The sequence below is a fragment of the Macrobrachium rosenbergii genome, chromosome 9 (assembly GCF_040412425.1).
Source record: "Macrobrachium rosenbergii isolate ZJJX-2024 chromosome 9, ASM4041242v1, whole genome shotgun sequence".
NCBI classification, from domain to species: domain Eukaryota; kingdom Metazoa; phylum Arthropoda; class Malacostraca; order Decapoda; family Palaemonidae; genus Macrobrachium; species Macrobrachium rosenbergii.
The window spans coordinates 35,136,655-35,164,569 of record NC_089749.1 but is presented as its reverse complement, the minus strand read 5'-3'; the positions used below and the strand labels follow the sequence as shown (position 1 = coordinate 35,164,569).

The following is a 27,915-nucleotide window of genomic DNA, read 5'->3' as shown; positions in this document are numbered from 1 at the left end:
GTAAATCTACTGATTCAGTAAAATATTCACTACTCACTGAGTGTCAACAGCTATTCGCTGCAGGACAGAAAAGAACTACGTAGTGAAAATTTAGCTGGCAACGTGACACTTAAATAATGACAATAAAATCCTCCTGAAAAGAAATCATATTTTCCCACTGAAAACATCAGCATTGCCGTAATGAAAGACATATTCATCAAAAATGATTTTGACCTTAGCTTTTCCCTCCCTACATTTAAGAAAATATTTCATATGCCAGATGTCTTGTATCCAGATACAGTCGATGGACTACTGGCTAAAAATCCTCCTCTGCGAGTCGCCTGTGAAAATCACCTGGATACAAGAGCACTCATAGCTCTTCATTCAATATGTATAGCCTAGGTTTACTGACGGGAGTACTGACTGTTTCACTTGACTGGCTTATTAGATGACCACTTAGCTAAGTCCACCAAAAAAGCCAGCCCTGCAAAAGTAACCATTAACAAAAAACGAAATGCAACGACTAATACGTATGGTTTATACTTTAACAACAACCAAAACTTCTTAAAACAAGTAGTGACATTGTCCAACGACTTGAGGTGAAATGCCTAACATAATGTAATGAAGCTTACAGAAAAATAAAAACAAATGGAGAAAACGAAAAAACTACAGAAAAAGAAAAGCACGAAAATACCACTTCCACTCAGCGCCATATCCTTTCCATTTCTCCTTAGAGCCATAGAATTAATGAATACCAAATTCCCATTCAAATAATCCTCTTTCTACAATCTCTCTCTCTCTCTCTCTCCTCTCTCTCTCTCTCTCTCTCTCTCTCTCTCTCTCTCTTAGCACCACTGCCATCTATATTAACTTTACAGAGCACATAAACTCCGCCTCAAGGGGAAAGTGTTCTCCAGCTTGCTTTGTAGGAAAGAGAAGATTTAATGAAAAAAGATGACAAAAAGAAATGAGTAAATAAAACAACAAAAGTGATTATAAGCACGAAAAAATGCAAATATAAAAAGAATCAGCGGAAAAAAAGAGAAGTTAAATTAATCAAAAGAATAAGTCCATTTCAAAAACTAATGGAAAATCCCTTGGGATGTTTCTCTCCCCTTCAAAATGATTATCGGTCACTCCATTCCTTACGTCCCTCTACTCTCATCGCCTTCTAAATACTGTAAGCAGACTCATGCATGAAAATGAACTGATCAAGAACGAAGAAAGAAAGGGTATTGTCAAGGGTAGTAACGCTCACGTGACACCTTTCCTTGGCTCGCCCTCTTCTTCCGTGACGAGGTCAAGATCCTAAGACGACTTGCAGTAGTACTAAAACAAATAAAAATGCTTCTTCGGCGAAATCGAGTTTTCTGTACAGCGTATAATGCTGTATGAAACTTTCGGCATGGCCATGAAACTCTTAGCCGAGGCCCATGAAACTCGGCCCCGGTCCGGTGGTGGCCTCAGCCACGGGCCATGAAACTCTTAGCCGCGGCCCATGAAACTCAGCCAAGGTCCGGTGGTGGCCTGTGTTGTTGGGACCTATAGCGCTGCCAGACGCACGATCGTGGCTAACTTTAACCTTAAATAAAATAAAAACTACTGAGGCTAGAGGGCTGCAATTTGGTATATTTGATGACTGGAGGGTAGATGATCAACATACCAATTTGCAGCCACCTTCTAGCCTCAGTAGTTTTTAAGATCTGAGGGCGGACAGAAAAGTGCGGACGGACAGACAAAGCTGTCACAATAGTTTTTCTTTTTTAATACACTACTTAGAACAAACGGAAATTAGTTTTTCACTTTATGGCTCTAATTCGAGGCTTAACATTATATCAAGAAATGCTAAATAGAACAAAGGCAATATACTTAACGTTAAGAGGTAGATCTGCTACATTGCTAATTAACATACAGAAGCAAATCCGCAATTAAAATGCCTTACCTTTCATATTCTATCCTTCATAATGTACTGTTAAGAATCGCCCCCTCCCAAAATAACGCAATGTGATCAACCTGATTACAGTAGAAGAATAAACTACGATACAATTTCATATAAATATTCAAATATACCACATAATATGACCACTAAAATTAATTATGACTAAGCGCGAAAAATGTGCATTTGGACTTCTCACAATGATCCAAATCTGGATCGTTCCCAAGAGATAAATGTAATGTGCAAAAGTGACTGATTCATGTGAAAATTGGCAGAAGGACTTGAGGCCCCAGTCAGCAATTAATTATTTTACCAACATAACATACCCTTAGCTTTGGAACTTTCTTATCAGTCGCATTCTGTTTCCGACGATATACGCTTCATATAGCTTAGAAACTCCACATCGAATATGTACACCTTTGGTAAAATTTTTAGTGAAAAAACAAAACAGTGGTTTAAAAAAAAAAAAAAAAAAAAAAAAATATTCTAAAGGTCAAAAAGCGGCGGCCTTCCGGGAACGTGGAAAACGAAGCGACACCGAAAAGCTCCAGAAGAAATGAATCATGTGTGAGTACTTTTTCCAAGACTGTTTTCGAATGTTTGTAAACTTCAGTTGGTTTCTTCCATTGTAAATGTCTCACCTTAATATTAAATTTTTATCTTCAACTGTTTCATATTTAAGTCCTAAGACCGTTGTTCCTGGTAATACCAGTGCCTATGATGAATTTTACTTCATCTTAGCAAAGTTCATCTCCTAAAAACTTGAACGTTTCCAGTGCCATAACCCTTTCCTTCAGTCACTCACTTAATCTTTATCCAACCTAAGACAACTTCGGTATGACCGCTTCTTACTACACTCGGACCTTAACATCTACCACCAGTGTCAATGGCTCCACCCTCAACCCCACACCCCATCAGGGGATCCAGACCAAACACCATAATCCCAGGCTGATGGCATTAATCCCCTACCCCAGCCACCCCCAACCCCCCACACACACACCAAGACTGTCAGACTCGTCGATTGCTAGCTCGGAGGAGCATCAGGATCACTGACCCTCGCTGTACAGCGATTTATAAGAATTCGCTAATTCAGGCAAATTCTCTCTCTCTCTCTCTCTCTCTCTCTCTCTCTCTCTCTCTCTGCTCTAAGATCATGGATTTATGGGTCTCTGCGTTCGATAAAATGAACTTTGGAATTTATTGCAAATGGTTTACCAGTAAAATTTCCGTAAAGGAAGATTTGAGAAGCAAATATCATGAGCTACCCAAACACACACGTACATATATATATATATATATATATATATATATATATATATATATATATATATATATATACATATATATATATATATATATATATATATATATATATATATATATATATATATATATATATATATATAAAATTATATGTACTGTATATATACTCACAACCGTCTACTTATATGCCTTCGTAGATAACGACAAACAAGTACAAGGCAAACAAACAAACACATTCATACTTACAGACTACAACCAGCCAGGTAAAATACTGTACACAAATCAGTGTAATTAGAGCGATTACTAAGCCGCGTCAACACCGAAGAATGAGTGTAACCCTTACTCGTCGTACTGCTCAAAACAGCTGTCAGTACCCTCCCACCACGACCTGTAATTGCTCCACTAAACAGCGTGCTGTGCCGTGTAATGAGTTCCCAAGTCATTTGCCATCGACGAGCTAATTGGCTTGTATAGGCGAGGCGATAGGGTCATTAAATCGTTGCCTTTTTCAGGTTTCCGTCAGTAGCTCAGTTCACACTGTACGGATTGTCTTCATACGGTTAGGACTCGCTTCCGTTCCCGCAGAACGCCACTGTGGTCACACGATGCGTAGGAGATATGGTTAGCTTACATTACTTGTAGCTGTTTCTCTAACATGGCGCCAAAAAAGATCCGGTTTAAAGCAGCTCGCTGCAATAGCGTTGCTTTTAGGTGATGATGAAGAGAAAAAAGTCACTAATAAGAAGAAAAGAGTATGGTACACAAGTGCCAAAAGAAGAGAAGGTCAGAGGGTGAATTCTGGACCCTATATAAGGAGTTGTAAGATGATGAATTAAAATTTTACCCGTATTTCCTGCTACTCATATCCGAAACCAATTCTATCAACTTGCCATCACTCGTGACTGCGTCAGTTTCCTTCTCTATTTACGGTGTACAAGAGACTGTCCCTCAAGAACCACAGTAGCTCAAAGTGAAATCCTTGGGTGAGAGAAGGTGCGGTTCTTTCGTACGTGTACTTCCTCTCGTTCGTCGGGATTTCTTCCAAACGTATCCCTTGATGCACACGGGCGGAAGCCGTGCGAAAGACGAATCATAAACGGACCGGATAGTGTGAACTGCTCCTTTGACACCTACGCGATGATAATTTACACACGAAAGCCGAACGAAGACAAACCGAACAGTATAGTTCGTGGATAACCTATCAACTACATTACCACTACTTCAGCTACTAATGCACCTACTGCTATTCGCAGGACAGCAGTTGAAAGTAGATTTTATATATAAAGTAATAGCAACATTGAAATAACCCAATCAGTTACATATCACATGAAAAATTACTACAACAGGCCTGGATCAAACCGAGTAGGAAACCAGTGTGAATCTTGATCTCTCGGTGCCCTTACAAACTCTTAAGTCGATTCTGACAATGTGATATGAATGGCACGGGAACATAGACGCGAATGACCTGTTTTTTGCCCCCTCATCCAGCCCTGTATTTTTCAACTACCATCAATTCTACCCTATTTATATATACCAAGAAGGTGCACTTGGTTCTTGCTTACCGTTACTCAACGACAGCAGGAACAATACCAGTGTCAGTGGTAGCAGGTATTTTTCCCAAATATCATACACCACTTACTTTGCGAGTGAAAATATCTATAGAATAACGTGGAATACACACACACACACACACACACACACACACACACACACACATATATATATATATATATATATATATATATATATATATATATATATATATATATGAATATAAGAAGGCCCATAAAACACGTGGTTTCAACGTTTAAATAGTGTTTTATGGGCCTTCTTATATTCATATTACACTGTAGTATTACAAGAAAAGACATTCATATATATATATATATATATATATATATATATATATATATATATATATATATATATATATATATATATATATATATATATACATACACACACACATATATCTCATTCACGTTTGGATCTAGCTTATTCTCATGGTCAGTGAATTGATATTAATGCACTATTTTGGTTCAGTATTTGAAAGTATACAAATGTCATGGGTGAGACTGGTGACATACTACCATGCGAGTATATTTCTCAACTAGTCTATAGGTGAAGTTTCTGGCCAAACGCCCTTACTCACATAGAAACACGCAAACATTACACACACACACACACACACACACACACACACACATATATATATATATATATATATATATATATATATATATATATATATATATATATATATATATATAAATAAATGTAAATGAACAATGATATTTAGTACAGGTTCTCTTGAGCTGGACTTTAAAATGACAAATCAAACAATCTGTAGTCTGAATAAGATTTGTAAATTAAAAAGACTGAATTTGCATACGAAAGAAAGATTATACCTCATAATGTTACAGTCTGTATTGCTATACACGCGTGGACATGGCACAGCCTAACACTGAAACAATATCTAAAGGTATTTGTTGAGCCATGAATAAAACTTTTAGAGGAACATTGGGAGTAAGTTGGGATGGTAAGAGTTAGAAATGATATCATAAGAGAAATTATTGGTTGCACTGCAGATGAAATAATGATGAGACGGAGGTAGCCCGGAGAGGTCCTTCGCATAACCTTTGGGAGGATACAACATGATAATATCAACTAGGCTTCTGAGGGCACCTAGAGAGTTGGAAGGCCCAGATCCATTTGGATGATAACTATGTGAAGGGAGGCTGGGGATGAGTAGAGATTTGAGGAAGATGAAGCACAAGACAGCCACGATTGACGGAATTTCCGATGTAGCTCAAGATGCCTTGGAAAAACTAATAAGTGTTCTGATGATTTCAAGCACACAAACATACACACACACACACATATATATATATAATACATATGTATGTATGTATGTGTGTGTGCATGTGTGTACACCATTATTTCAGTACATGCGTGTGTAAGACCACATCTATCAGCATTTCACAACTTAAATTTTTGTAAGACAGAATGGCAAGAAGTTCGCAAAATTTCTTGTGGCACCGCTTGTGTCAGTTTTAAACTTACTCAGACACTGAGAAACACTGAAAATCAAACTTTCTTCATATACGACATCCGTAAAAAAGTAGCAAGTACTCTACAACCTACTTACAATCACTCACACGTATTTTCGACTACAAAATGATGAGTTTTGGAATAAAAAAGAAAGGTCACCAGTTACAGACAAAGGAAACAGACTGGTAGCTACCTGTTCGTGAATTGGAACGAATGAAAGGGTCTTCACATATAAAAGCACGATTATTCTCTTCACATCATCACGACTTCCGCAGCTCCCGCGGGAGCAAAGGAGAGAGAGAGAGAGAGAGAGAGAGAGAGTAGGTTTCAGAACAGAACCCTGAAAATACCACCAGAAAAGTGGAAGTGAGCATGTGCGGGTATCTTCCATAACAAACAAGTAAATGATGCCGCAATCGAGTTTTATGTGCAGCTTATAATCAAGGCCACCGAAAATAGATCTATCTTTCGGTGGTCTTGGTATAATGCTGTATGAGCCACGGCCCATGAAACTTTAACCACGGCCCGGTGATGGTCTGTCCCATATCGTTGCCAGAAGCCTTAAATGAAATAAAAGTCTTAAATAAAATAACTACTGAGGCTAGCAGCCTGCAATTTGGAATGTCTGATGATTGGAGGGGTGGATAATCAACATACCAATTTGCAGCCCTCTAGCCTCAGTACTTTTTTAAGATCTGAGAGCGCACTGAAAAAGTGCGGACGGACAGACAAAGTCGGCACAATAGTTTTCTTTTACAGAAAACTATAACAGAAGTAAAGTCTTTTGATTAAAAGCAAATGTGAAATACAGAGCCACGAGACGGGACTTTCTCTTTGTCAAAATACCTCTATTTTTATTCTTATAATTCCAGTGTACATCTCACTAGCGCTCACTTCAAATGATAATTCCTCTATCCCCAAGTGTGATTAATTCATCTCTCTATCCCCTAGTGAACAGTTACAGAGTAAGACAGGAGTCTTCATTCTCTGAGAACGTTTCAACAGCCAAAGAGTTCACTCATCAAATTTACCTTTCTGCTTTTTTCCCACAGGTCTGACCTCGGACTCCGCAAATAAACTTGAACCGATGGCAGTAAGTTCTGAAGTGGGCTTGGGACTGGATGGAGGGGGGGGGGAGATGGAGTCCTGGGTGGTACTTTCACCAGCTCTGCATAATATGAACTCCCAATTTCAACCCTTCCCCCTCCTTCCCACCACTAAGGAGGATCACCCACCCCCTCGTCATATTACCTGTCCATTCATCTGGTTGGTGCTACCTGTCGCTTTCCCGAGAATGGTCAACGGCTAAGCTTGATCCCATACATTTAACCGCACTGGCCAAATGTTCTGCAATCTGCAATGCTGCGGTTAACTTTCGTTTTCTTTCGACGTTGTTCCTATTATATCATTAGCATGCCAAAATCAAGCGATTTAATTTCAAGTATCTTTATGTGGTACGCTTAGCATGGCCTAAACTCTCTGGTTATTCAACAGAGCATATGGAGATTTTTACGCAAACCAACGTTTTGAGGAAATAGCGCATACTGTATGTAGTCCTCTAAACAGATCCATTTACTTTCATTTAAAATGAATTCCACGTCTGAGCAATAGTCAGTTTCGTTACTTAAAAAAAAAAATAACGAACAGTCTTCAGTTTTAAAAAAATGAGACACCTTACTAAACAGAGCATGAAAAAACCAAGCTTTCGATGCATTCTTTATTAGCCCGGATTTAGCTGCGAGACAAATCGCTTCTCGATTTCCAGGTTTGGGCGGGTTTCAGAGAAAACCGGGAGTGTTGAGGGAGAATGCCACAAGAGGAACTCGAATCAACCTCTCGCCCCCCGAAACCAGGCCAGTCGCATTTCTAAGCAAAATCTAAGCAGGTAATAATTATTCGAAACTGAGGAATGAATAACTAACACATAAACTTCATTTAGCATTTTCATGTTAACATTATTCAAAATGACGTCAATAAATGGGCTAATTAATTTCGTGAAAATGAATAGTGGGTGAACGAAAGCATTAGCCTAAAATTCCACAGCCTTACCTGAGAAGAGCACTGCATTATTAGCGATTGAGGAATCCCATAAAATGCATTCGACTCCCTAGAAGATTAACTGACAACCCTATAAAGTACCCTTGCTATCAAGGAAAGGTTTCGAACACTTTCACTTTCGCCGACTCACCATTCCGACCAGCCACTCGGCCCGGCACGATCAACCCTTTACCTCTCCCGGTCCGGCCCGGCCCGGCCCGGCCCGGCCCGGCCCGGCCCGGCTCCTCCAGTCCAACCAAGGCCAACCCATCACCCGCCCCCTTTTCAGAACACAAGCTCTCCAACCTTTCCTTCGATGCCTCCTTGCATTTTCCCATTCCGCCAGTCTTGACTTCATTCCTTCCTAAATACCGTTTCTGTATCATGGAATGTCCGCGAACGTCTTCAACAGCGACATTTCCAATGTCATACAGTTGTCGCAATGATAACCATTTTTCTCTCTCGTCACATGGGTGCTGTCGAATGTCCTTGATCGACAAATTCACTCCTTAGAAATGGAACGTCTACACCGCGTTCATCCAGGAAATGTCTCATCAGGACTCGTGTCTAGCGCAATTCTCCTTGTGGATTAACCAAGTTTTCCAGTGAAACTCCCACAAGAAATGGCATCTCGGAAAAATGAATAAAGGAACGGCGATTTTTCTTAGTAAACTGAGAGTCCTTTAGATAATCATACGTATAAACAAACTGACGAACACAAACAGATACACACACAAACACACAAACACACACACACACACATATATATATATATATATATATATATATATATATATATATATATATATATATATATATATATATATATATATATATATATATATATATATATATATATATATATATATATATATATATATATATATATATATATATACACATATGCAAACCATTGAATCCATGTGCAGAAAACTATGTAGACATACAAACAGATACCTGGACGACTATTTCTAATCCCGCTGAGAAGTGAATCAGCGCAACTTCCTGTTCGGAGGACCGATGGAGGAGGTAGCTTTCGAAACCCCAACGGGCACAGTTAGTGGTAACACGAATATTTCCCCGAACTTGCAGCACCATCTTTGAGAACAAGACACATGAATGCTCCCTGACTCAACCTACTGCAGTTCTAGGAAATGTGAAATAATAAAACCACTACAGTATTACAAGCTGCTGGTAAACAAGTAAATCTCTTAATTTTAGTAAGTGTTCATATTTACAGGGTTATGTGTTTTTTCTATTAAATCTAAATTCATCTCACTGCCAGTACATGGAATATGAATTCTAAATTCGTCTTCACTCATGTAAATATTCGACTTGATTAGAAAATCTAGCCTTGAAAGCAACGTAAGTGACTCATCGACATACTGTACATCATTCATTTTAATTGGTATTATCTGACTGAAGGCGGCGAAGTTTTATTAACTGACTTTTATCCAGGTCTCAGTATTTATGTGCCTTAATCAGCAGTGAAACTTAATAAGCAAACGTACAGTATATTTATACACACAGGAACTTATCTGAAAACAATAGGAGGTTCCCTTAAACCTTATAATGCAAAATCAAGTTCACTGATTCACTGAATGAAATGAACAGCCTTCAAACAACGTAAAGAATCTTTCCCTCTACATAAATATATACAAACACACGTATAATATTAATATATATATATATATATATATATATATATATATATATATATATATATATATATATATATATATATATATAATATATATATATGTGTGTGTGTTTGTGTGTGTGTGTAAGTGTCCAGCCGCCCAGAAAAACGAAAAACTTGATTGTGAGTCTGGCGATATGAACAAGACGAAAGAATTAGGTCAAATTACATTTTTCATTTTCCCTCTTGCTATATTAATATTTTATGGTCATCACGTATGAACTGTCAGGATATTTACTCTACACGCACACACACACATACATACATACATACATACATACATACATACATATATATATATATATATATATATATATATATATATATATATATATATATATATATATATATATACATGCATACATATTGTCACGTATTTACATTCCTCCCTCTTAGCCAGCCAAAAATAATTTGAATTTATAATTAAAAGAGCTTCTCATTTAAATGTTAGGCCAAAACAACATGGCGGACAAGGTAGGACGACACTTGTTTTAAACCAAGAAAGCATTCTTCTCCACACCTGAATGGAAATCAGGACAATAGACCCCCCTCTTCACACCCCCCTGCTAAAGAACACTCCTAGATTCCCCCCATTTTGGGGTAGCGAGAGCAGTGTAGGTTTTAGGGAAGGTTATAATCATTAGAGGAGTAGGCCTCTCGAAGGGAAAGCTGTTAACTTTATCTTTAGGTCCTTAGGCTTCTTTTCCCTTGACCTTGTTACTGGCTTAAGGACTTGCTTTCAGATTTGCCCAGCTCGCGTACATACGAACACACGCCAAGCGCCCCACAAAAAACAACACGAGAGTGCAGAGAGACCCTCTGGCTTTCGTGAGGAGAGGTAGAACATTTTTCTTCTCAATCCGGACTGGTAACAGATGATGCTCATTCTGCAAGTTCGACGTCTTATACAGGAACCCATATAAGCCTGAGAAGGTATGTTTGAGTAGCAGTCTTTCCCCAGTACCCCTCTGTTCATTCTAGTGAAATTCTTTTCTTTATTTCTCCAAGATTTTTGCCATTTCATTTCCACATCTGGCCTTTCCCTTTGTTCATAAAGACCAGCCCACAAAACCATCCCTTGAATTGCCTTGTGTTTAAGTAAAGCATCAAGAACCTTAACAAACTACTCCCTCCATAGTGTTAATTGGGCCAATTAAGCTAATTAATTAAACCCTCCATGGTGCATTGTTTAGTAACGAGGGAGAACTGATTTTCTGTATAAGTGCATGCTAATTCTGGAATTCTCTTCCAGGAGGTTGAATATCCCGGTCCAGTTTCCCTAGCCTGTGCCTCAAATCATCTTAAAAGTACTGCCATTACAATAGACGTATACTTCCCTGGTATGCAGTCTGGGGAGCAATGGCCTATCCTCCCCCCCACCTTTTCGTTGCACGCAAGAGAGCCTAATCATTCAAGACGAAATCAACTCGTCAGATGCTGAGATTTATTGCGCATTTCAAATTTGCATTTTCTCATTATTTGAGTTTACTTGCTGTATCATCAGCCTTTCAGATTACCTCCTTGGTTGTTTTTGCTGTAAATAAATTCATTTTAACGTAAACTGGTAATCATTTCCCATGGCGACCTTCAAATCACTACTTAAATAATGGTACTACCAAGGTAAGTTACCCATTTTTCCCTTCATTTTGTTACAGGTAGATATTCTCGGTTGGCCTTAAGGCAGTAACTTAATATAAACACCCCTTTCATCCTCCAACAAGACACAATCTGTGAAAATATATATGCATACATACATACATACATACATACATACATATATATATATATATATTATATATATGTATATATAATATATATATACATACATACATACATATATATATATATATATATATATATATATATATATAATATATATATATATATATATATATATATATATATATATATGACTATTTATCACATCACACATATATATAAAAAGTTACAAACGTTTAATATATATATATATATATATATATAACGCAGTACAAGAGAGCCGACTATACTATCCTGATTCATCGTCCGTCGCTGGTTCGATACTTATTATCAACTAAAAATTCCCTTCGGTAACATATATATATATTATTTCCGATATAATATTATATTTGAAGCTATTATATATATATATATATATATATATATATATATATATATATATATATATATATATATATATATATATATGCATGTACGTGAGGGTTTCCATGAACAGGTAATTTTAATCTTGTACATCTTCCCTCCAGGTATCGCAAAGTGCCAACACAAGACACAAATATAGTAAATAGAGATATTTATCATGGTTAAAAACACATGCCGCATATATAATTTATATACTCCATGCTCTATGCAATTTAGGGTAAAATTGAGAATGAAAGGTAAACTACTGTTTTGACAGGCAACGCGAAAGGAAGTGTTGCAACAGGAAAATGTGTATTATTTGCTAAAGGCATCGTGAAGACTGTGATGACATGAGAATGGTCTTAAATATATGGGAAAACAAATTAGACACCCGCGCGTACACACACACACACATTATTTTCCTAACAGTTTATGCCACAGCAAAAGCCATAAAGTCAACTTGCACTCCAAACAAATAACTGAGTAAGACTTACTCATGATATTTCACTTTACTTCCTCCGGTTTACCATGTTAGGAAAAGGAAAGGCACAAGCATTACAAGAGTGCTCACTCTTTTGTCATAAGGAAAATCCTAACCCAGACATGAGTCCTGATTTAATTTCTTGTTGAAATAATTTCTCTACTGAAGTGATCATAACTTCTAAAACTCTTCTCAATCTTCTGGTCTTTACAGTCACGTCATAATTCTGATAACAGTTCCCTATCCTTCTTCTCTCTAGTCTTTCTTTTCTCTAGTCCTTCTTTTCCTTTTTCATTAAAAGTAACATCACCCTAAGGCGCAACCTACAGCTGTCTGAAATTTTTCAAGTAGTTATTTCTTCGTATAGTTACCTTTATACGCCTCCTAAAGTCCTCTCTTTCTTGTAATACGGTTGCGTAAGAATCTCTGTTCATTTCAGTAATATTAAACACAATAATATTCCTAACAATGCTGCATATAAAGACGTGACTCAAATACCGATCACTTGATTAACAGCATTTCAATGTCCGAGCTCCTCTTGGACCTACAGTAGGGGCGGTCCCGCAAATGCAGAAAACAAGTAAGCCGACCATAAGGACAATGTTTATACTTCAGTCGCTCTTATAAAAAAGTTGTCTATCACATGATGGAAGTCTACCCATATTTCAAGCTAACCAAATGTAGCTTTCCATTCCGAGACATATTCGATATCTACAATATTCTAAATCTGACTGAAAATTCTCTACCCTTCAAGGTGTAACTAAAGAGATCCTTCAGTTACTATTATTCACAATTTTCACGTTCTTGTAGAACATGTGAATATAAACGATTATTATTATTATTATTATTATTATTATTATTATTATTATTATTATTATTATTATTCAGAACATGAACCCTATTCATATGGAACAAGCCCACAAGGACCACCAACTTGAAACTCAAGCTTCCAACGACTATGGTGCTTACTTGAAAAAGTAAATGAAGGTAATATGAAATAAATAAAGAAGAAATAAGTTTTAAGAAAAGAAAAAATAAAAAAACAAACAAATAAATAAACATGTAAATATGTAAGTAAATTATTAGAATACATGGAGAATTGTTTTAAGGTAGTAATAAGTTGTATCTTCGCTTGAACTTTTTAATTTCGAATAGCACAACGTCCTCAGGGAGACTGCTCAATAGTCTAATGGTGTGAGAAATAAAAGACCTCTGGAACTGAGAGGTTAGACAGCGAGGCACATTTACTGCATATTGGCGCTGCTGTTCAGCAAATCTGGTTGCTCTAGGCGGGAAAAGCGGATCAGGGATCAATTGTGAATGTGAAAGGTCTCTCTTAAAATACAACTTATGAAAAAATTGGCAAACGAGACCTTCCGTCGATGGTCCTAGTCATAACTGTTGATGTTAGAAGAAGGAAACCTACCACCACGAACCATTCCGTCTAAAAGACAAAAATCTCTGGAAGAAGCAGACATCCACACCGGAGAACAGTATTCTAGTAAAGGAAGGACAAATGACCTAAAACAGATTGTGGTGATTTTATCACTGTTATAAATATACGAGGCCTTGCGTACAATACCTAACGTCCGTGCGGCATTTGCTGACACTTTCATTAGATGTTTCTCAAAAGTACGATGTGAGTCAAAAGTTACACCAAGAATACTGACAGCTTCAGAACCGATTACACCATAACTTGCTACACAAACCTCTACAGCACACAATGCCCAAATGAGTTAATCAGAAGATAAAAATAACATAAAAACATAATTTTTTTAAAAACACGCTTTTATTAAAAAGCACTAAAAAGTAAACAAATATTTTTTGGAGACACCAGGAATTTCTTACAATTAATCGTGTACAAAAATAAAAGCGTGGGCGCCAAGCATGGAAGGAAATACTACAAGAAATAAACAAAAATATACTTCTTTTCCTGTAGCATTTCCCTCAGTGTTTGGCGCCCACGCTTTTACTTTTGTACACGAATAATCATAAGAAATTCCTGGAGTGTCTCAAAAAATAATTTTTTACTTTTTATTGCATTTTAATAAAAGCATGTTTTAAATTCTATTATTTTATACTTCTTAGTTTTGACAGAAATTGTAACCGATATATGATTATAAATAAATAAAAAAAAAACAGAATGTGATAGCCTGTCGACCGAAAGAAGGTTTGAAAAATCCGTGAGTTATTAACTTATTTTACCAAGTCAAAGAAGGTATAAAAAATCAGATTTTCATACAAATCCTGAGATACTGGGAGAGGTCGCTGTAGGGTCACTAGAGGTCACTGCTGGCCTACTGTTCATGTAAGGTTGTATTATCACCAGGACTGGGTAACCATGCAAAATTTCAAGTCCATCGGACGAAGGGAACAGGTCGAAAATTGAGTTACAAGGTTTGACCTGAACAGACAAACGCAGAAGTCAAGTTAAATAAAAGCATGTAAAAACATAACTTTCTCTAAAAGAAACCAGAACCCATATACGAGTACAAGTTCAAACTATAAATAAATATACAAGTCTTCCTTTCTTCACTTCTACCACTTTTTTAGCAGAACAGCATAAACTTATAATTACGATCGAAAAACCTAATCAATGGTCCAGTACATTTTATTAAGAGAATTGTGAAATGACCTGAAAATGAGAACATTTCTCTTCAAAGAAACGCGCGTTGTGCCCTAAGTTAATTGGGGTCATGGTCTGAAAAGAAGTTGGCGGTCAACTGATATGAAGTAAAACAAGTGACTGGTAACAGTAAACAACAATAATAAAATCAGCAACAGCCAACAACTTATCCTACTAAACGGCACCACCCATACATGCACACACACACAGACATATAACATTATATATATACAGTATATATATATATATATATATATATATATATATATATATATATATATATATATATATATATATATATATATATATATATATATATATATATATATATATATATATATATATATAAAGAGTTTCTTTCAAGAGCTATCCAACACAGTAGCCTTGCAAGAGAACACCACCTCAGCTGAGGTGAAAGTTCCTTATTAATGACTATGCAAAAGATGTCTGAAAACACTCACAAACACAAGCTACGCATTACGAACACTAAACACACCACAATACACGGACCGGTATGAAGACTATATTAATAACATTTTTATTCGTCTGATAAACCACATCCGGTATCAGATAAGACTTTCGCTTTTGTTTCCTTAAAATCAGGTTGGGTGAAGCTACTCCGCCCGCCACAGGACTGTTTGCCTCGTATTCATTACCTTCGCTTTCTAAATAAGATTTCTTCCTTCAGTTCATATTTCTATCCTTGATTACGCAAATGCCCTTGTAAACTATTCTGTTAATAAGACACACACATACACAAACAATATATATATATATATATATATATATATATATATATATATATATATATATATATATATATATATATATATATATATATATATATATATATATATATATATATATATATCCTGGGTAAAGTTACGAGAACGATCACAGCTACATTCATAACTAGACTACTGAAACGTGGATGACCCAGCTATGAATAAACTTCAGCATCTCACACACGATAGAAGCAACGTATATCCAATTTTTTTTCTATCAGCGAGAGTCTAATGATGATAACTCCAAGTTCAAACCTGTCGTCATCAGCCCAGCCGGCCTCCCTTACCACTGGTTCCTACCTACAGTAAGTAGACAAAACGAGCTACCTTGGGCCACGGTGCCTTGGGCCAAGTTTCGGGACGGAAGTTAACGACCCTAAGGTCGGCACCATCTGCTTCAACACTTGTATTGCCGTCATTTTTAGCATTACGGGGCACCCGTGTTTACAAAATCAAAACATTTATAGCTTACGCTGCCATGTGCATTTACTTCAAGATCACCACCTCATCCGAATTCTGTTCTTATTATTCAAAAACATGAAGGACGTATGCTCCTTGGAAACTGTTTTCCTCGTGACTTGACCAAGCACTAAACGCAAACAAGTGAAAAAGTCACTGCGACTGATCTAGGAACACAGTTTTTGTATCATTTCATTCCTTCCATATAACAAAACTGGCGTGGCAATAGCCAGTCATTAACGCCATGTTATTGTATCAGTATTTATTTTTAGAACAAAGAATGAGTAAAAGCAAGAGCAGTGATGGTTGGGTTTATACACCTTACAAAACATGCTCCCTCTACTAATTCTCTAAGCTCAGATCATTCACTGTTGTTGCTAACCCATTCCTTTTACTTTGTCTTGGACAATCATTAATTTGCAGCTGAACAGATTGTTTATCTGACCCAGATTTTTCTTATTATCCTCCCTATTCTGTTTCTCCTTTTTCTTTTCTGTTTATAGATAGTTTCAAGTTTTGGTTACTGTCTGTTGCTGAAAAAAGTTTTGTTATATATAATATGTGATACATATATATATATGTGTGTGTGTGTGTATAAAGAAAATGAGGATCATTTTAATAATCCTCGTACAGCACTAGCTTAAAAAGCATAAAGGTTCATCTGCTTAATGATAATAGGGTCGTCAAGAGACATCAGAAAGAACACTTTAGCCAGACCAGCTAGAAAAGTACTCGAAACGAGCACTCTGGTTAGACCCTGTTAGAAAAGTACTATCTCCCTTGCGCATTTAAAAGAGTCAGTCTCCGCCATGTAGGGAGTACCCGTAGCCCAGAGGTGACTAGTATTGCCACCGACTACTCTACTTCGCTATACTCTAGACGGCATGTTAGGATCCGTGCTCTCCAACTTACGTACACAAATGCTATCGACGTTTCCTTTACGAGAGAAGGAAAGGGGTCGAGTGGTGCAGGGTGGGGCGACTCTTGTTGCTGTGTCTTGCTCTTTCAGGAAAATAAGTTGTAACTTGACTTTTAACGTAAAGTACTTCCGGGAGAAATGCAAGCTAAGAATGAAAAGTTCCCTTAAACAAAAAGCATTTGCATCCCGATGCGTCCTGGCAGCTTCCAGCGAAGGAGCTGTAGAACTCGAAGCGTACACAATTTAGGTTCCTGTTAGATCGAAGGGCACAAGATCGTCAAATTTCGTTTTGGGATTCCAGGCTTACGTGAGTGGCAACACCATATGATCGCAAATTGCTTCAACATTATAAAAGGTTAACCTATCTCCTTTTTTCACTCTTAAGGCTAAAGTAATACATATTACTTATTACAGTATACTTTCAATCAAATATCATGTGAAATTGTCTACACACACACACAAATACATATATATATATATATATATATATATATATATATATATATATATATATATATATATATATATATATATATATATATATATATATATATATATATATATATATATATATATATATATATATATATATATATATATATATATATGTATGTATTCATACACACACACATATATATATATATATTGTGTGTGTGTAGACAATTTCACACATGATATTTGATTGGGAAGTATACTGTAATAAGTAATATGTATTACCTTAGCCTTAAGAGTGAAAAAGGAGATAGGTTAACCTTTTTATAATGTTGAAGCAATTTGCGATCATATGGTGTTGCCACTCACGTAAGCCTGGAATCCCAAAACGAAATTTGACGATCTTGTGCCCTTCGATCTAACAGGAACCTAAATTGTGTACGCTTCGAGTTCTACAGCTCCTTCGCTGGAAGCTGCCAGGACGCATCGGGATGCAAATGCTTTTTGTTTAAGGGGACATTTTATTCTTAGCTTGCATTTCTCCCGGAAGTACCTTACGTTTAAAGTAAAGCTACAACTTATTTTCTTGAAAGAGCAAGACACAGCAACAAGAGTCGCCCCACCCTGCACCACTCGATATAATGTACTTATAGACTGACAGCGGGTGGTTCCAGAGAGAAGGGCCGAGAATGGTTACTGATGTATTAAAACTTTAATTGATTAGTCACGGATGAACTAACTGTGCAGAAAGCTTCCACCTGCACAGAAGACCCATTCAAAGCCCATTATACCCCAACCCGCCACACACACACACACACACACTCAATGCCTTCAGCTGTACCTTGCAGCTCCATGTTCTCACTTCCGGGTACCGGAAGCTTTTTACATTCTTTACTGCAAAACTGTGGAGCATACTTCTTGGCAGTGTAATGGATGATGATGCTGGAGGTTTATGAGAGACTCTACTGCTTCTTTAATTCATGTGAATCGTCACCTTGACATTTCGGACTCGATACTCAACTAATAAATTCTTGCGAGTACACATATCTCATATTCACCTGTTTATTTTATGTGACTGCTCTAGAATTATGTTGGACTGCATTTTTTCTCATACAGGAGCATTCTTATCAGTGAGATTGTACTCTTCGAGTCAATGAACAACTGGTTTGCAATTTATGAGTGTTCTTATTCGGCATAATAATAATAATAATAATAATAATAATAATAATAATAATAATAATAATAATAATAATAATAATAATAATAATAATAGCTAACAGGGCAAGTCAGAAAAAGTAATTCATACTATATAAAGTGAACCTCGCTAATAAAATCCTGAGTACACTGCCACAAGATTTCTAAAAGAAAAAATAATTCAACAAATGTACAGGAATAGGGAAAAATGCTTATTTAAAAATTTACCCTTAAAAAAAATTCACGGACGCGATACCAGCACGTAGCTGTCATTCCTTCAGCATGAGAAAAAGACTTGAGTAGCAGTTTGACATTTTGTAAACGTTAGTTACTCTACAGTAGATGTCTCCAACCATTCACGTTACTTGGCGATTATCAAGAGGCAAGAGAAAACTGAGGAAGCCGAGGCACTTTTAAGGGATTTTATTTGCCGTTCTCTTATCGGAGTAATGAATAAACTTTCTGGTGTCAAAACTTAAGTGAGAAAGAGAGAGATGTGTGGGCTAAATCAGGGCATTAGTCTGTCCGTCCCATACCTTTTCAAACTAATAAATTTCCCGTGAATCATTAGGACCACCAAGAAAGATCTCTTTACAGAAACACACCGGTGACATTACTTAGTCGCCAGCATCGAAAAAACAACAATAGCAAAGAGCATAAACATCCTTTAATTGCATATGTCAAAAAACCATCAAATTACTAAGAAGTGTTATAAACCCTTATTACCTTTAATGCCAAATCCCTGGGGCAAACTGGGTCAGATGTAAATTACTAATGGAGACTAAGGCAGAGAGAGAGAGAGAGAGAGAGAGAGAGAGAGAGAGAGAGAGAGAGAGAGAGAGAGAGGAAAAAATAAACTGAGCTTGATAATGGATTGTGATAATTCTTTGCGATTCCACATGGGATTAAAAGCACAAAGCACGGCCAGAACCCCTCAATATTTTTAAAATTACAAAGAAAAAGCAGAAAGGTATACGAATGGTTCACAGTAGACATGAACATTAACACGGAATTATTCAAACAAAGGCAACCTAAAAAAGGTAACTTACGAAAGGTCACAAAAACAAGTGACCAAAGAAAATAAATTCATCGAGGTACAAAAAATTTAAATGATGTAAAACTGACGAAAGGTATAAAAATTTCAAGAAAATGCTGAATTACAAGCTACAGAGGAAGGAAAAGATGGGGAGCCTAATAAAGTCTTAGTTCCCAATATCTGGCATCGAAAGGCAATCTTTGGAAGGTACTTCCATACACCCGATTCTTGGTGCAGTGGATCAACAGACAATTTTCCCTGTCAATACTATTAAACGATTTCATGGGACTTAATTTCGACTTAATTTCCTATCGCAGTTCAGCGAGTCAAAGGATGGACATACGCTCTTAAAGACTAAAGAACAGACCAAATACCTAAATAAACACATATAAATGATTGCAACATCTCCAGTAAAAGCCGATGGTCCACATCACCCGGGAGAGAGGTTTAGCGAGGCGTATATATATAATATAAAACTGAGTCGTTTATGTGACACAACATTTTACATACAGGCATTAGCCATTAACTACCAGTACCACTAAACTTCTTTCGTATTTTGCACCAATATTATGAATGTAAAAGCGTGGCTTTTATGAGACGAGAGAAAAGTTAAAGAGCATAGCCATATAAGGTTGCGTTCCAGTTGGAGTCTCCGGAGTAACATAGCCTTTCGGGGGTATACACCAGTACGAAATGACATAGGACATAGCACTTGCTGCCCCACAAGCAGGGTGCAGTCGGTTGAGTGCAACTGCTGTCAACCAAAATGTCACTCGTCATCATTCATGGACAGGTGCTGTCTTTTGCTAAACATGACAAACCTCTTTGATCACAAGACGAAGGCTATGTACATCAGAGCATTCCATTTTCCAGTTTGTAACAATTTTCTCTCTCGGAATGTTTATATCTCATGCACACACTAACACATTTCATATATATATATATATATATATATATATATATATATATATATATATATATATATATATATATATATATATACATACATACATACATACATACATACATACATACATACATATAGATACTTATACATATATATACATAACATATATATATGTATATGTATATATATACATATACACATATATATGTGTGAATGCACATACTCCTGTATGTGGGAGCGTTGACTGAATACATACGTACATTCCTGTATCCAGACACGTCCAACTTAACCTACTGCGCTCAAACTTTCTCTTTCTATCACTCTCTCTCTGTCTAATGTCCAAAGCCGGATGCGGTGACGACTGACAATGAAAGAAAGTAAGAGTCAGGTCCATTCAAGAAAGCTAACACAGAGAGAGAGAGAGAGAGAGAGAGAGAGAGAGAGAGAGAGAGAGAGAGAGAGAGAGAGAGAGAGGGTTATCTCTTAGTCTTACAAGTAATAATTAAAATGGACTTTTAGCTATTTTAGTCCAGCTTATACGTTAGTCCGTATTTATAGAAAAAAAGTCTATGATAAATTTAGAAAACTTAGAATTACATATTAAGAGAACTTCGAATGATATATCACGGAATAATAAAGCGGCTAAGAGGGCATTATAGAGAAAAGCATAATGTCAACACACCGCTGAATCTGACCACAGAAGCAATGCTGAACCTGGGTGACAAACATGGAATTCCAGCCTGTCTGTCGTCTTATGAGCTCTTTGAACATCCGTGTGCCAGCGCATGGGGCTACCTACCTCGTGCAAAATATACCTGTTGACAGCTTGAAGAGTCTGAGGGTTAACAATGTTCTTAGCAAGCCATTTAATACACACACACACACACAGACACACACACACACACACACACACATATATATATATATATATATATATATATATATATATATATATATATATATATATATATATATATATATATATACACACGAGTTAAAATTTGTTCCCCTACTAAATAGTTCAAGATAAAAAAAAAAAGTCATTCCCACGGTCATCTGTTAACCAAACAATCATGAATGAACCGCAGTATATAAAACTTCCACAACTTCAGCCACGCTCTTTCTCTCTCTCTCTCTTCATTCCTCACACTTATACACACAAAGGTATCTACCAAGCTGTAGGCTACGCATGTACAGAAAAGATAGCCCGCTACTACAAAAGAGAGAACTACAGAGTTCAGCATATAAAAACAGACCGTCCTTATAAGGAGAAGCAGTAAACCTAAAGCCGCCAACCACAAGCTCTTCGACTACTTTCAATCAGCCCCATTTTGGTGACCATCCATCAATCGCTGTCTAAACGCACCCTCCTTTCTACCACCCATCTGACAACAAAACGCCGCTTGGCCGCCCAAAATCACTGTATTTGTTCGCCTCTGACATGAGATCAATACATTTAAGTGTGGCATCAATCACTTCGATAATGCTGGGGCAGGAATGCTCCAGTATCTGTTCGTAAGTAACTGCAAGTGCACCAGAGGAGGAATGTTCTGTTGTCGCATTTTCTGCATAGATTCCCCTTAAGGACAATTAAGAAATCAAATCGATAAACAAAGCTTTGAATAACCTTCATAGCTGAGCCATAGACTGGGCAATCCACCGAACAGGTTGCTCAACCACCACCCTATCCCGAGGCGTCTGACATTAACCGTACCATTGGATCCTATATACGGAGGCCGGGTTCCTTTTCCCGCCCCGGGATGTCCAAACAATCCGTCCGGCCCAGCCGCCCTCACCGCGTCCCACCCAACCCACCTGAACATCCAAGACAACCTCTGCAGATACAGACCCAAGAGGTACGCTCTCTTGGCCTACGCCTGCCTTACCCGCTCACTTTCAGTAGGTAACAAAATTGTAGACAAGAAATGAACAAAATCTGACTTTGTCCATCAAACCTCACTTGGATATTAACGCTATTCGTCGAGGTGGGGAGGAGGGGAGGGGTGGGAGGAGGAGGGGGAGGAGCGTGTAAAACTCTACGTACTTTAGACGACATTTTACTACACCACGTTACGCTAAAAGGCTAGTATTCGCACGTTAAAAGAAGAAAAAGAAGAAGATTCGCTATCACTTTGACAATGACAATATATATGGTTACCACAAAACATACCTTAAGCACTGCCAACACTTCACCCACTCTTTTTACAAGAGAGAGAGAGAGAGAGAGAGAGAGAGAGAGAGAGAGAGAGAGAGAGAGAGAGAGAGAGAGAGAGAATATATATTTTAAAATATGAATGTACATCATTGCTCAACCTACAGCTATATTATATGTTTCCTCCAGCAGTGGGCCATCTGCGAAATCTACAATGATTTGAATAATAGTATCTTGGAAAAATTCTTATTCGCTCTCTATTGTGTCTCTTTAACTGTTCAATGAGTACATCTGCGTAATACTGAGAAGTACTCAGTGAACACATCAGCAGAAATAATCATTTGTATTAGCATGAATATATAAATCCAAGACGTTATCTTTAGTTTCGATTTCAAGATAACTCAGAAGTCAAAATAATTATAAACACAGCAACATTCATAAACTTTATTTCCTTTCGTTTGATATTCTAGATAGATACTGTAGTTTGTGAAGAAGTAAATACAGTATTACGAAAGGAAAATCACACTTTGTATCTTAAAAGCACCCTCAAGCTGGCAAATATTGCAGTTTACACATCTCTTTAGTTTAAGAAACTTCAAATAAATTGATTGTAAACACCAACGCACGATCCATTTATATGAAACCAACATGATCGTTTTATTGGAATACTTCATGCAATGATTCTGAAAATTCAAATCTTCTCTTTCACCTCTAGCCATCGTTACTTCATTTTCTCGACACCATAATTAATCATTATGCCATATATGAATCCCCTAAAAATATATCTTCCAATCATTTTGTTATGGAATTTACCTTGAAAGATAAGTTTTGTTACCCATTAACCCCGCCATTTAAATCGTCAAAATTAATTTCCTCATCAATTTCTTTTTACAGTATTTCCAGTGCACTTATCTTTTTTATAGTGATTTTGATAGTATATATATATATATATATATATATATATATATATATATATATATATATATATATATATATATATGTATATATGTATATGTATATATATGTGTGTGTGTGTGTGATCTGCCATGCTAGAACTGTGAGAATTATTTAAAATAAAAAAAGAAGTTGAATGACGCACAAGCAAAGAACTGACAAACATGACACTGATATTATCAGGCTGACAGTATTTAAAACGCCGAAATAAATATACGTAATTCCCGTATATGCCGAACGTTAATGTCTGAAGGACCCACTGAGTTAGAGAGGAAGCGTTCTCTCTCCACACCGACTATCCACTTCAACGACTGCCTTGTCGCTACTTCATCCCACAGTTTCATGTGTAATATATGGGTGCTACCTGCCAGGAACAGGAGCAGAAGCACTTGTAGCAGTGGTGGTAATGATTGTAGTAATAGTAATAACACGATATAATCAGATCATCACCATGTAAAGGAAGTAGTATTATAAGAAATGAAAGACTATTAATACAATAAGACTATCAAAGGAGGTGAAGATATAACGATAAGCCAATGAAAACAATAAATTACTGAGATAAAAAAATTCCTGCAGTGGTAGTCAGAGTAAATACTCACAACAGTTTAATAAAACTATCCAAGTTTGTGACAAAATGAAAAGAAACCCATGAAGACTTGTAATTTAAATAAAAAATAAAACTTGCCCACAGTGGGTGGGAAGAAATGAACCACTCGCCAAACACTCATCTCAAGGAAAGCGCGAGTAGGTAGCTGGTCCGCCTAAGATAAAAGAAATGAAGCTCAAATTCTTTTTCTTAATATCTGTTTATTTTGGAGACTATGGCACCTTTATTTGTATTAGAGGAGGAGGAGGAGGAGGAGGAGGAGGAGGAGGAGTACATAAGCAGGTGTATAAGGTGGATGGTGTGGAAGTGAGTTCTTAGGGAAGGGAAAGGACTTAAAATAGCTCTCGCGGACTTGCTATTTGTTATGGGTCGTCCTTTTGGTGCTGTCATTGATAATACGTCCTCATAACTCTGGATCTCGTCGGGTCCTCCTAATTCTCGAGCATTCCTGTATATCTGATTAATTAAGTTTATATTCAATGTTCAAACTGGCAAGACATATAGTGTACTGGGATAAATAAGCTATGAATTGTAAACTTTCTTAAATATATAACAATCGCTGGACTAATGTGAGAAATTTTATAGGAGAATGCAAAAGTGAAATTGCAATAAGTCTACTTTTGGGCGAAGCATAATGACTTTTGACCCTTCCGCTCTCCCACCAGCAAACGCCAACACAGACAGAGAAAAATGGACTTGAAGCAGCCTAGTCAAAAGCTTCCGTAAAGGGCGGGGATTGATGTCGATCAAGATTCTCTTGTTGGCTGCGTGTCCGTCTCTTTGTCTCTGTTTGAATGCATACTTATTACATCTATACATGAGAAGTTTACCCAAAAAAGGGTGGGCTTCGAGGAAAAAGATATCAGTTATTACGTACTCAATCTCTAACTGCACACCGAGATGGACCATCATTTAAGAAATATTTTTATAAAACATAACATTTGCACTTATCCAACGAAGAAAAAACATTTAAGCTCACCGATATCTTGCAATAACAGTACTGGATGAATTATGAATGGAGTACATTAATTCACTTTTTAAGCGAAGAATTACAATCAAAGCAAAGCGAAATGAACATACGAACATTTTCTACTTCGTGTGGTTTTTCTCTCGACAGGTGAAACTTTAGCAATACCGTACTTACAAAATAAAAATAAATGAGACAAATGAGTTACGAAAAATAAATTACAGCTTAGGATGAGAGAGAGAGAGAGAGAGAGAGAGAGAGAGAGAGAGAGAGAGAGAGAGAGAGAGACTTAAAAATCGCATGGAATGAGGCAATAATGATATGCAAATAATGAGTGACACTTGGACTAGTGAAGGTGACAATCTGCTTTTGTTCACGTCACTTACCTGATGTGAGTCCCGCAGGAGAAGCTGCCTGACGGGGCCGAGGTCCACCCATGACCTTATGGAAGCTATTCGTGCCATCACCGTCGTAATCGCTGTTGTCTGAAGTCCCACCCCGGGAAGACCCGCTTACGCCAGAGTCCGGGCGAGAGATGGGAATGCGGTTCTTATGGTTCATGAGGTGCGTTTCGACCTCTAGTGAACTGGTTCGACTGATGTCACCACCATCCCTTCTTCGGGTGGGTCTCCCGAGACTACCTCCTTCAACCTCAATGCGGTGCGTCAGAATTTTGGGGGTGTATACGCTACCCTCACTCTCAGGACGAGAGGGTGGGTTTCCTGCCGGAGAGGAAAGCTGTGGAATCCTCCGAAGGGAGGAGGACGACGAGGAGGAGGAAGTGGACGACGACGTAGAATTGGTGGGTGTTACTTGGTCAGGCGGTCTGCCATTGGCAGGGGGTCTTGACAAATCTCTGGGGGCTGGTGTTGGAGGGGTGGGGGTGCTTTCTCTCGCCGACACGTTGTTATGGAGTCCTGGGTCATGCTTAATAGGGGTGCTGGTCACCGGGCCAGAGCTAATGTAGCCCCCAAGGGCAGTGTTTGGCTTCATGGGCATGACAGGCGAATGTGCACGATGTGGTGGTTCAGAGCGACCTCGCCCTTGGCCACTAGGGGAACGTGTCCTGGTGCGGGGCATAGAGTGGAACCTGTTGGGGTCGTCGCAGGATGACGGAGGGGGTGAATGACGACTAGTGTCCCTGGATTCACGTTCCTTCAACTTGCGAGGTAACGTAGAAGGGCGCAGGGGTTTGCAAGGAGGGGCTCGGGTGGGCTGTTGAGGTAAATCTGGCAGCAGGCGCCGTCGGGCAGGTGCCACTGGGGATTCGCCAGGAGACGAGTACCTCTGGGGACTGCTGCTGGGACTAGAAGCCCCTTGATAATTGTGTTCTTGAGGTGGGAGAGGTGCGGGACCCTTCAAAGGACGTGAACTAGAAGGTACACCATCAAAACTACTCATACTATAGCGTCTAGGATATGCCCCCCGAGTTGGGTACAGGGGGGCATCCCATGGGGGCTCGTTCTCGTCTGTGGGAGGGTGAGATCCCCTGGGCGGTCTCCTTGGTGTGACGACCGGACGACTGGCATGTGCTCGAAATTCAGGTGACGTTCGCCCTCCACTTGGTGGACCTGCAAATCAAGTGACAAATTAGGAAATTAATCAAAATATAAACTTAAATATATTGCTTGATTTAATTAGACAATCTAGAGTTATGATTCAGTTCTATCCAGAAATAAAAAAAATTATTTTCCAATATTAATGGTAGCAGTAGACTTATATGCAATGTGCATCCATTTACTAAGAGAAAGATATAAATTTAACACATAAAGCACATAAAAAAAACATTGGTCAGTCGATTATTCGACAGTCACGCAGCAAGCACATACAGATCGTTAAAACTTGAAACAACCCAAGCTTAAAGAGCGCAGCCAAACCTATAAAAGGTTCCCTCAGAAAATAATACCCGCAAACCTTTAACTTATAAGTGAAAACTAATAAACCAAAAGACAAAATTATGAACACAAACATAATCTCAAATATCTGCCTAATAATTTAAGTTCAATCTTTGGAAAACAAAACAACAACATAACTGTTCCAGCATATATATATATGTGGGTGTGTGTGTGTGTGTGTGTGTGTGCGTGTATGTATGTATGTATACTGCGTGACCATGTTCATCTTGCTATTTTACACTGATAGATATTAGAATCACTTGCAGTCTACCGTACAACGACCGTATAAGCAATCGGCAATTTCAGGTACATTATTTTTCATTTTAGTGGGCTAAATACCGCTTTACTTTTATTTGCAAAGTAAAATTATGCTGATATTTGCTGTCAATTTACAGTGTAATACAAAAAATCTCGG

General features: G+C 37.6%; 1 protein-coding gene across 8 annotated transcripts in view; it reads right to left on the bottom strand.

The window, feature by feature from the left end:
- The window catches only part of LOC136841688 (uncharacterized), a 595,588-nt gene that overhangs the window by 208,277 nt on the left and 359,396 nt on the right, over positions 1–27,915 (bottom strand). For all 8 annotated transcript variants that reach the window (XM_067108885.1, XM_067108886.1, XM_067108884.1 and 5 more), the window contains one exon: positions 25,992–27,176. In XM_067108885.1, the coding sequence (XP_066964986.1) occupies positions 25,992–27,176 (1,185 nt within the window). The remainder of the gene's footprint in view (positions 1–25,991; positions 27,177–27,915) is intronic.